At 34.4% G+C, this 12,377-nt stretch overlaps 1 protein-coding gene across 3 annotated transcripts in view; it reads left to right on the top strand.

Annotated features, from left to right (window-relative positions):
• The first annotated feature begins 237 nt into the window (after positions 1 to 237).
• Positions 238 to 12,377, top strand: part of LOC126968456 (potassium voltage-gated channel subfamily H member 3-like) — a 38,536-nt gene continuing 26,396 nt past the window's right edge. The window contains exons 1-8 of one of the 3 annotated variants that reach the window (XM_050813500.1): positions 238 to 362; positions 695 to 955; positions 1,948 to 2,133; positions 6,482 to 6,606; positions 8,909 to 9,070; positions 10,038 to 10,124; positions 11,045 to 11,243; positions 12,082 to 12,207. In XM_050813500.1, the coding sequence (XP_050669457.1) occupies positions 800 to 955; positions 1,948 to 2,133; positions 6,482 to 6,606; positions 8,909 to 9,070; positions 10,038 to 10,124; positions 11,045 to 11,243; positions 12,082 to 12,207 (1,041 nt within the window). In that variant the 5' untranslated portion in view covers positions 238 to 362; positions 695 to 799. Of the gene's footprint in view, positions 363 to 453; positions 571 to 694; positions 956 to 1,947; positions 2,134 to 6,481; positions 6,607 to 8,908; positions 9,071 to 10,037; positions 10,125 to 11,044; positions 11,244 to 12,081; positions 12,208 to 12,377 lie in introns of those variants that run through there. The other 2 variants (XM_050813501.1, XM_050813502.1) reach the window with 2 other exon arrangements.

The raw sequence follows: 12,377 nt of genomic DNA, 5'->3' as shown, positions 1-12,377 counted from the left end.
GCACGCGCGACGGGAGGACACCAATTCCAGAAATAGCAATAATCGTAACAATAATTAGATTAATTAATTAGACTGTATAAAAATACAAAATAATTTTTATACTTTTTAGTGAATATTATATCTATTGTTTTGGAATATAGTTTGTGAAGCCGATTGTTTTTTTGGTATTTTTTTTTGTTGCACTTGCTTGTATAAAGTACACAGAATTAAAAAAAAATACGATAAAAATATTATTTTGTCAGGTGTATTTCTCAGGATTGCAAGAGATGTAAATGTTAAGGGAATAGAATTAAAAGGAATTTCACATAACTTTGATATTTTAGATGCAACAATAATAGTTCACTCTGTTAAATTTTTTGTCTGTGCGTTTCTGAAATACCTTTTCCTATCTTGCCTTGCCTTCTATTTTTAAGCTTGCTTATCATCTTTAATGTCTTTCGCAATAATATTTACCCAAAACATGGTTTACTTAACAGACATATATTATATTAATGAGAGGAAATAAAACCAAAATATTTTTATAAATCTTAATCTTTTATCTTTTATGTGTAATTATTATAATATTATAAAGTTTGTACACAACCATTTGCACTTAAATTTTTGCGATTGCTTATGTTAAAATTTATATTTCCGATTGATACGGAAAGATTTACTTCAATCTTTCCGCTATCAATTTCAGAATTATTTGTTTCAGCTGGCTTTCTACAATGAAAAAGGTATCCTCGTAACGCATATTGGTAAATGTTGGAAACACTACTTGAGCCGTGGGTTCATTTTAGATGTTCTAGGATGTGCCCCAATGTATCTCATCCTGAATATCATACTACCAAGTAATATTGATGAAAGCAATGAGGTTTTACTAAACACTATTATGAAGTTTGCCCATTTGTACATGTTGCTTGGCTATTTCAACTATATAGCAGATTCGCCAACGAAGAATATTGCATTTTATATGGTATGTTTTAGTTATATTTTATTTATGTATTACTAATTTTGCAATACGCAGCCAAGCCAGTAATATTCCCCACAGTATAACTAAATTAAAATGAAGTATAGGAATAACTTATTTATTAGGAATACCATTTTGTTTTTGTGAAATATATGTATCCTGAGGCTGATGGCAGAGCTCAACTCATGTCAGGACAAAACTATTAAGAGTTAATTTGATTGTAAGGCTCATGTTAACGAAAGCCTCACCTAATGATATAACTAAATACATCTTTGATATTAGATATTATGGATGCGTTTTTATTCAATTATCACTATATGGAAAGTGTTTCCAAAAATTTAGACGATTTCAATAAAGTACGAGTAGCCAGCCGCCACTTTGCTCGTGTTGATGTCGATTACGTGACAGTTTGACCAAAACATTGGAGTATAATATTTTGCACGAAACCTATTCTTAGATTAATGTTGCCATTTGTTCGAAAGTACCGTCAAAATCAATTGAGTAAAGGAATCATCATCATCGTATCAGTAGAAAGACGTCCACTGCTTGATATAGGCCTTCCCCAAAGATCCTGCGCTGTGGGAGGTCATCAAACCGGGGATCTTGACCAGATCATCGGTCCATCTTTTTTGGGGGGCCTACCAACACTATGTCTTCCGATACGTGGTCGCCATTCGAGGACTTTGCTACCCCAATGGCCATCTGTCCGTCTAGCTATGTGCCCTGCCCACTGTCACTTTAATTTTCGCAATCATTTAAAATTTAAGTAAATATAACCGGAATTAACAGACAGACAAACATTTTATAAACTGTAAGTATTGGTGTAAGTCCATGTGATTTTAGTAAAAAGATCTTACTTTTACATTGCATTTTTCCCTTTTTATATAAGATTGATTTTATAATCAATCTTATGATAAAAGATTTTATATGTTAAGATTTAATAAAAATATGCTACTTTAGATAGTAAATACATCTTATCTAAATGTATTTTCTTACAGATACTAAAGTTCCACATATTGAGTATGCTGGTGGTGTTAGGTACTAGTAGCTACTTTGTCAGCAGATGTATTGACTTCGGTTGGGATGCGGCGGGTCAACTTGTAACAATGACTCGTCGCAACGAATGTTGGATCCCAAGTTTTATACCTTTAGATGAAAATCCTACATTGGATCAATTACATATGGTAAAATTTTAAATTTAAATTTAATTGATGATTAGAAAAAACAATATAATAGGTACTATAACTAGCTGACCCAGCAAACGTTGTATTGCCATATAAAATAATAGTAAAAAAAAACAATAAGTAAAATAAAAAAAAATATGATAATGACTGATTCTCAGACCTACCAATATAAGTACACATAAGTACTTACATATTAATTATTGTATTCGACTGCCATCTTGCAACCCTATTGCGGATCTGTGGATGGCACAGAATAATGAAAAACGCGATCCAAAAATAGGTTTTGATCATAGAAAGGTGAAAATTGTAAGTTGTAATTTTCAATGTTTAATCATAATAAAAAAATTGTACAAAAATAAAAAAAATATTTAGGGGTGGGTCACTCTTATCATTTATTGGTAGGAAATATATATGTGTTGGCCCATTCTCAGACCTACCCGTTATGCACACAAAATTTCAAACAAATTGATTTAGCCGTTTCGGAGGAGTTTGGTAACAAACACAGTGATATGAGAACTTTATATATTAGAGTAAAATTATTTTCGCAATTTCTTCTGTTGTTAGTGGGAAAGACTGATAACCTGATAACACGTACAGGATACAGTGACGGGGAAGTGCCCTCGGCGGAGTTTTGGTTCTGCGTGCGGAATTCTAAAGGAGTCAATTTTGAGAAAATAAATGCCTTATCTACCTTTTATCGATAAAGTGACACAATTCGATAGTCGATAAAAATAAATATTAACGGCCGGCCGCGGCGCCTTACTAATAAGTTTTTTTTTAACTTTCCTAGATGTGTCAAAGCATTATTTTTTCCGTTACACCATATCCATGATTTATTTGATCATTGCTCGCCACTGAGTACGGGTAAACAGGTAATTACCACGCGCTGACAAAAGCCACTAATAAAAAAGTTACACTAATAAAACCAGATAGGTAAGTAGGATCACGAAACAATAACTTTGTTTATATAAATACTGCAAACTGCAACTGTTTTTGAACTCAATCAATCGATCAGCGAAGCGGCGTTTGTGTCGATTGCAGAAGAAATGAAAATTGCGGATTGTGGAGTGCTGATGGTGAAAGTAAAAAAGTACGGTTGCCTTAGCCAGAAACACAAGGGGATCAAAACGGAGCTAACTCGATAGGAAAAGCAAAATGCATAATATGAAAACCAACTCCCTTACCCTACTCCTGCCGAGTACCGATAATTAATATTTTGCTGTCTCCCCACTTTACTCGGTACATGTAATCATGCTTTGAGGATTCTTATCTATCTTTAACGACGGCGACTTTTTTTTACGAGAAAGTAAAGAAAAATGGACTAATTTAATAACAGAATGGTACCCAAGAGATGGCAACAGAAATAGAGGCAGACAAAGCAAAAGATGGGAAGATGACCTAAAGAAAGTGGCTGGTCCGGTATGGACCCGTTTAGCAAGAGACAGGAATACGTGGAAACCTTTAGAGGAGGCCTTTGTCGACAGACAATCTGTCCTACACAAACATCCAGTAGCCGATAGTTCAAATAATAGAATATATTAAATCAATTAGGTGTTAAGTAAGTACGCATGTATATGCATTAGACTTAGAAATACCTAACTTACTAAACAAAAATATACTAAAGGATCCAGTTTATAAAATTTACAACTTTAAGAAGGCTAATTATGACGTCATTAAATCTCGGTTATGTTCTATAGATTGGTCCTTTTTATTTAAATGCACCAATATTAACGACATGGTGACAAGCTTTTATGAGGTATTACAGAACATAATTGATGACGAGGTTCCACAAGCAATGTCCAATGACCGCCGTTACCCGGTTTGGTTTAGTAAACCCCCAATAAAAATTATTAAAGAAAAAGCTAAATACCATCGCCTATGGAAAAGATTTAGTAATAAGTTAGATTATGATTCATTTGCCGTACTTAGAAAACGACAAAAATATATTCAAAAACAATGCTGGACTCGATACATTGAAAAATGTGAAAATTCAATTAAAAGTAATCCTAAGTTTTTTTGGTCGTACACTAACGCTTTGCGCAATAATAAGGGGTTGCCCGCCCAGGTATCATATGGCGATATTGTGGCTGACGGTGGCCAAGAGGTCTGTAACAGCTTTTCGGAATATTTTCTCTCAGTGTACAATAAACCTCATAACTCCAACAATTATAACATTAACTTTCCTACTTTGCAGACAAATTTTATTAACACAATTAATTCCATAGAAATTTCTAAAAATATAGTTCTTAAATATATGTGTAAACTAAATATTAACAAAGGGGCTGGAAGTGACGGTATTCCTCCTTTATTTGTAAAATCATGTGCAGAGGTACTTGCAATACCTCTGGCTATAATTTTTAGGCAATCCGTTAATACAGGCGTCTTTCCCGATAAATGGAAAGAAGCTTATATTATTCCTATTTACAAGAGTAGCTCACGACAAAAAGTTGAAAATTATAGACCTATATCAATATTGTCAGTTTTTGCAAAATTATTTGAGTCCGTTGTCCATGACTAGCTGTATCCAGCTGTCGCAGCTTACATTCCATCCTCTCAACACGGCTTTATGCGAAAGAGATCAACCGTCACCAACCTCGCTGCATTCACAGACTGCGTAACTAAATACATGGATGGGGGCTCTCAGGTTGACATTGTGTACACCGATTATTCTAAATGTTTTGACCGTATTGACCATGGTATCTTAATATCGAAATTAATGGGCCTTCTGAGATGGTTGATCTCTTATCTAAAGGACAGATTACAAGCAGTTAGGATTGGAATCATTAAATCAAACTTTGATCGCATACCCTCTGGCGTACCACAGGGATCTCACTTGGGGCCCCTGCTTTTGAATATTTATCTGTATGATGTTGAGACTTGCTTCATCTACTCCAAAATTTTAATGTTCGCCGATGATCAAAAAATATTTTTTCCCATTAATAGTTTGGCTGATTGCGACAAACTTCAATCAGACCTTTATAGACTCTCAGATTACTGTAGAATTAATCGACTGGAGTTAAATGTCAACAAATGCCAAACTATCACTTATACCCGAAAACGCAATTTTATCACTCACAACTATTCTCTTAATGGTACCACTATTTCCAGAGTTGAGCACGTCCGTGATCTTGGAGTAATGATGGATAGTAAGCTTTTGTACATTTGTCACTATGATTACATAACACAAAAAGCTTATAGAATGCTTGGATTTTTACATAGAAATGTTAAAAGTTTTAAAAAAATTGCCTCCCATAAAATTTTGTATTTCGCTTATGTTCGTAGCATTATGGAGTACGCCTCACCGATCTGGTCCCCATCGTATGTTACCTACATATCTCAATTAGAGTCTATTCAGCGATCCTTTACACATCGAAAGGACGAATACGAGGATAGACTTCAATATTTTAGTCTACTTACCCTTGAAGATAGACGGAAAGTAGCAGACATGAAATTATTATTTGATGTGGCTAACTCTGCAATAGATTGTTCGCTTCTGACCGGACGGATCGGAGTATGGGCCAGTACAACACATACACGGACTAGACGTCTTTTCGACGTTGTCCAACCACGTACTAATTATTGCAAACATTCTGTTTTGCACAGGATAGTAAATTTATACGAAAAATTTTTTAAAGATATTGACATTTTTTTCATCTGCCGTAATAAATTTATTAACTCAGTGATCGAGCACATGTCCCAAGCTGAGAACGATGACCATTAGACTGAATACTACACACTACTCACAACTCATAACACTCTCACATATTCATACACACTATACACATATCTATTTAATAATCATGTATCACAAGCACACACTATTCAGGACTTTTTCTGCTTTATTTTATATAATTACTTACCATTTATTTGTCAGGGTTATTATTTCATTATAATTTAATCTGCCAAACTTTGTTAAAGGCAATACATGAATATAGTTTATAGAATTAATCTGTAGAATAGAAATGCTGTAAAGTTTGCTTAAAATAAATAAATAAATAAAATAAATAAATAAGTTAATATACTAATTGTAAGGAAAAGCAGCAATAAAGGTTTTTTTTATTTTTTATTTTATTTATTTATCTTCAGCACATTCCGTGCTATTCTAAGATTATTCAATCAAATATAAAAATAATTACAGTTTTTGTAAGTCAGCTACGTCATGTCAATTTGCATCTCTGGTCTCACAATATTCCAGAGCCTTTACTCACACGGAGAATGATATTAAAAAAATGCCGTGTATAATAATACAATAAGAATTCACGGTGGAACTATCATTTATATGCCGAAATAATTTGTCTTCTGGAAATCAAAAAATGTTGCTAGAAATAATCCTATCCTTAATTTGAAGGTGTATGCTGAAAGTTTCAATCTGGCCCAATGTGGACTTATGAGGTTCCATCTTGGCAGATTCCGAATAGATCGCGAGAATTTCGGCGTTGGAATTACCCTTGTGATTCTTGGAATACTGTTCTGGTAAAACTTGCACAAATATATTTCTTGTTAATTGGAGTATTAAGTTCGGTTTTATGATTATCCATATATACTAGTCAAAACAAAATAAGGGCCACCACGTTTTTACAGTCTTCTCATGAATTCTCGAGGTTTAAATGATTCGATTGGATAAATTAATCGATTTTTATTGTAGACAGCATAAAATAATGATGCAAACAATTAAAAATAGAACTTTTATCAACTTTTTAAAAAAAATTGCATTTTTGCAAAAATAATTAGTGAGGAAAAATATTCTGAAAAACAAAAACATAAAATGTGGGTTGATTTATGACTTTCCTCAATACCTAGTAAGCCCTCCTCGTTTTCTAAGGCACTCTAGAAGCCTAGAAAGTACACTCTCCACCAGGTGTACCACTGTTTCTCGAGGAATTTGTTCTCAGCTGCATTTCAGAACGTTTATTAGCTGTCTTTCATTGTGCATGGGTTGGTTTGCGCGTCTAACACTGCGTTTCAGTAAATCCCACATGTGTTCAATGGTGTTGAGATACTGACTGTTTGCAGGCCAGGGCAACACCTGTAATTCAGCCTCCTCTAGGGCTTCTCTGGTGGCCCTAGCTGCATGAGCGCGAGCATTATCGTGCGTCAGATGGAATCTTGTACCGATTCTCTGTGCATATGAGACCACATCCCCATGTGCCCCCTTAGACCCCTCTAATGACCTCTTCGATGTAACGTTGAGCTGTTATTATGCCTCCGTTAAGAATTACCAGCTTGGTTCTGTCTAACAGAGAGATTCCTCACAATACCATAACATTGGGGCCCCCAAATCTGTCACTTTCATGGATACAAGCATCCGAAAATCACCTTCTCCACCTTCACGCCTCCAGACCCTAATGCGACGGTCATCACTAAAAAGTTTAACTTTGCACCCATCCGTAAACAATACTATCCTCCAATCATTCATATCCTATGCAAGATGCTGCCTTGTGAACGATAATCGCTTTGCATGATGAGCACTTGTTAATGGTATCCGCACTACGCGTCTCCTGGAGAACTGCTAATCCTCGTTTAAAAGAGTTCTCATGGTTTGATCACTAACGCGTGTACCGATCGCCTGCCGCAAACGGTTTTGTAAGGAGCGGGCTGTGCTGCAGCGTTCTCTGCGCGCAGTTAAGCGCACGTAGCAGTCCTTTTGTGCGGTAGTTGCTCAAACTTTGCCAAATCCTCGTCTCCTGGTTAGACTCCCCAGTCTCTTGAAAACGATTCCAAGCATTCTTGATCGCTCGCGGAAAAACCCAGATGTAACGCTACAGAACGCTGCGCATGGCATTCTTGAGGCAATGTTACGGCCCTAGTTACGGTACGCAAGTCCATATGACGTTGAATTCTCGGCATAACTTTCTTAAAATGTTAATTCAGCTACTAGTTAAACAAAACTTACAGTGTTCTTGACAGAATCGTCAATTTGACTGAGTTAAAATCTGTCTTAAAATCGGGTAGAATCAAGTGTTTCCAATAAATTATCAAAAACTACCCACTTTAAACAATTATGCAGGTGGAATACTCAAAAAAATGTGTGTAAACAAATAAGGTAACACCACGATAAATAATCAGCTACTTAAGAATGCATAAAAATAAATTATCGCTAACGAGGTCGAAAAAATCAAGTGGCCCTTATTTTGTTTTGACTAGTATATATTATTTATTTATTTGGGCAACTAATAAATTACACTCTTAAACTTAAAATATAATATGGATATGGATAAGAGTTAATTCAGTTATAAGCTACCACAACATTCATAATTTTAACTACGTTTATAAGACAGTAATTTTAACAATTTAAAAACTAAAATTTCTAATAATTGTAATATATAATAAAAAATAAAAATGAAATATTTGAAAGGTTTCTAAGTCACGTGTGTAAGTATTTATTATGTAAAGTATGAAATAAATGTTGAGGGGTCATGATGGTACTAAAAAATTAAGGGGCTAAACGTTTCACACGTGTTAACAGATAGATGACAGGCCGTCAAAAAGAAATTATCATAAGCGGGTTGCTTTTACTTTTAAAAGTACGGATCCACAGAGTAACTGTACTATGCAAAAGACACTCTTGATTCTTGATTAGCACATCATCGAATGCCTTTAAAGTTCAAAGTGGATGGCATCTGATAAATGGCAGTTAATAATTTGTAGAAAAATAAAATAGATTTTAAGTAAGAATAAAAAAATATATACTAGATTGTGTAAGTTGGATAAAGAAAGAAGTGAGGAAAGCTAAGAAAAAAATGCTCCTTGATATTCTGCGTATCATTTTTTTCAGGTTTATAACGTGCTATTCTTTAACACTTCTCGTACTGAATTTTCGTGGTAACACCTTATTTCAACACAGAGTTCGGCAGTTACGAAGATTCTTGGAAGCCGAAAGAGTGGAGAAGCATATTATTGTTCAGGCAGTTAACCACTTCAGATATTGGTGGTTCAGGTATGACATACATCCGTCTTCAAAGGATCATCACGTCAAAATGCGGATTCGCTTGAAACTTGCCTCGTAGCCACTTTGTGAAATCAATTACCGGCTGCTGTTTTTTTAGAACCGATACGACTTATGGACCTTCAAGATAGGAGCATACTTACTCCAAAATTAAAATGCCGGCAACGCATCTCTTGGCCCCTGGTGTTGCAGATGTCCATGGGCGGTTGCCTTACCACTTCCCATCACATGTGTCTCTTACCCATTTGCCCTCTTATATAAAAAAAGTCGGTGTGTACTAGATCCAAGTAATGTATCCCAGAAAGAAGTTATTCTTCTTTGGCCTTACAAAGCAAAAATCCTTAAAATTATTTATTCCTCTTGCTATTCTACGTTTGTAGAAAGAACAACCTTGCAACGATGGCTTTGACAATTAATTATTAAATAACGAATGCGGCTGTACGGGCTTGAACCCTTTGCCTATCCTAATAATGGACGAAGAAACCAAAAAAAAAAACGAATGTCGTAAACGTCAGAAAGTTTTAGGAACCAACTTCACCCTGTATCTTGTTTGTTACAGTGATGCGCGCGCATCTTAAAATTTCATTTTCATCATTTTTTCATAACGCGCCTAAAGAAGTATAACTTGACGGTAAGTGATCACCAAGTATGATCCATACTCTCTTGAAACACAAGAGGTTGCCGACCGTATAAGCCGTCGAATAAACGTCCATACGACTTTGAAAACCAAAAACATAACTGTTTGCGGCGTGCGAGGACCAACCTGGGGCTCCTATTTCGTCACCGAAGACATCGCGCATCGAAACTTACAATAATTATATTCCGTAAGTGACTTTGAAAGAGTCGTTTGACCGTCTTCGACTTATATAGTAATATTGTGCTTCCGATTAGTTTATTATTCATTCATTATATTATGTTTCTTAAATAATCCAATGTTAAATACAAAGATCATTTCCAGAACAAAAGGAATAAATATACATAAATTAATGAATGAACGCGTTGGTGTGGTATTTCGACAAGATCTTGCATACTACTTTTATAAAGCGTAAGTTCTTACATCAAATAATGTACTAGTATCAAAAGATTAAGATAAGTTCTGATCTGATTTCAATGATTTCTTTGATATAATATATCAATTAATATTATCCGAAATTTATGTTAAATATCAACTTCGTCTTGGACTTTTATATTATAGCTACATTATTTTAATATATTTACAATTGTGAGGCTTCGAGTGGCATAGGCGTAGACTTTGAAAAATAGCTCTGTAACGTATTATATGTCTTACTATGAACAGCGAGTCTTATAGTGGTGACGTCACGGCTACGACTTATAAGATTAGTTAAAGAGCACTAAATGTCTCAATGTGACGATCGTAGTTATAGTGCCGTTCAGAATTTTTGGGTATTTCAAGAATCCTGAGCGGCATTGCATTGTAATGGGCAGGGCGTATCAATTACCATCAGTTGAACGTCTTGCACGTCTCGACACTTATTTTCATAAAAAAAGACATTGTTGTATTTGTATTCAAAATATTCACTACACAAACAGAAAAACAAAATAATAAAGAACAAGTTAGAAATAAATAAGAAAACAGTTGATTTAATCCTTTTAAAAGTATTTTCTTTGCATACAAATGGATATTCATACTACGGTTCCATCCGCGCATATTTGTACGTAATAAATGAAGCAATTTCGTCCCATGTTCCTTTTGTGTTCAATAAGAATAACATTTTCTAATAACTTAAGTTTTTCCTTTACCAATATGTTTATAATAATATGTAATTTTATATATTTTCCATACTCTGTCGTAATGGGTAAAGTCAAACCTGTAATGATAGATGCACTGTTGTTTAATAAATAAATAAAATAATTAAAGTTGTCAAAATTTATACTTTCAACCGCTTCAAAATCCTCTAAATATTGTGTTCTATTAGCTTGAACATCATGTATCAATAATTTTAGAACTATAGAAGCAACGGACACCTTACTACATGGAGGTGAAGCGTTACAAAGACAACTGGTCAGCCTAGCGACTCAGTGGTACTTCCTGCCCGGACAAGTGATTGTGAGAGAGATGGATCTGAGTCCCTGGGTCTACATCGTACATAGAGGCGTGATTACCATTAAAAGAGACGATTCCAATACAATTATACTGACAAAGGTTTGTTTTTATTTGAGATCCTACTTTATTCCTTTCTTTTCTGCGCTGTGGGAATCCGTACGAGAACTCCTAGAATTCCTAATCTATTTGAATTTATTTAAATACAATTTCTTTTGATGACAGCTATACTATCTAGACAGCTGTCACATCTATCAATGCAAACCTATCGCTGAGGCTGGCGATGTCTCTTATCATAAGCCTCGCGTATTTTAGTGATATTCAGGTATTTCCTGATATCTCATTCTATCCTGATTTAAGCCTTGTTTACCTGTTCGACTGTTAAGGTACATATATATATTTCTTATTTTATTTATACACCATATTAATCTTTTATGAATCTTTCTAAAATTTTGATATTGCGAATTCTTACTATGTCCTATAACTGAATGCCATATATCTTTATTGGTTCGATTATGGCTTAGTAGACCGATATTTTGCTCTAATTGCTTAGGGAGTGGCGTCCTGTTATCCAAATTCTATTGAATTGGCATCAATTGAGTAGGCTACATTGAAAAGCTTACATACAAGTTATAGTGATAATAATACGAATTTTTCTAAGAATTCAATTTAATCGGAACTTAATAAATATATGTATGTTTAAGAATGTTGGCATAAATATCTGAAAGTAGCAATATAAGTATTTTTGTATGGTATCATATAATATGTATTGCTCTCCAGGAAACGACTTACAACAAATACTTTGAAATAGAAATCAAAACCGACCCAAGAGACTGCATTTTTGTAATTCATTGTACTCATATAAACATTAAGAATAATATTATGATATCATATTACTTGTATATTATAGTAATTATATACTATTGACTTGAATTGACAGGGATCAATATTCGGTCAGCTAGATGGCAACAAACCAAGACCAGTCCGTATGACAGCTATTGCTGAAAATTATGCTGACTTACTGCAGATAACAATTAAAGACTTTCAAGATATTATCGATAATAAGGTTTGGAATTGTACTTCTTCTAATTATACACACGTTAGTTATCAGGATCTACTATCCTTACAATTGAAGCTTCTTAATGATCATGTATTGTGAACTTTTAGGTTATATAGCATTTCAGTCGAAAAGAAATGGTTTGTCCCAAACTAGCCAAGCCAAACTTTTTTTTTAAA

Source organism: Leptidea sinapis, chromosome 15, assembly GCF_905404315.1.
Source record: "Leptidea sinapis chromosome 15, ilLepSina1.1, whole genome shotgun sequence".
NCBI classification, from domain to species: Eukaryota; Metazoa; Arthropoda; class Insecta; order Lepidoptera; family Pieridae; genus Leptidea; species Leptidea sinapis.
This window is presented reverse-complemented; position numbering and strand designations above follow the sequence as displayed.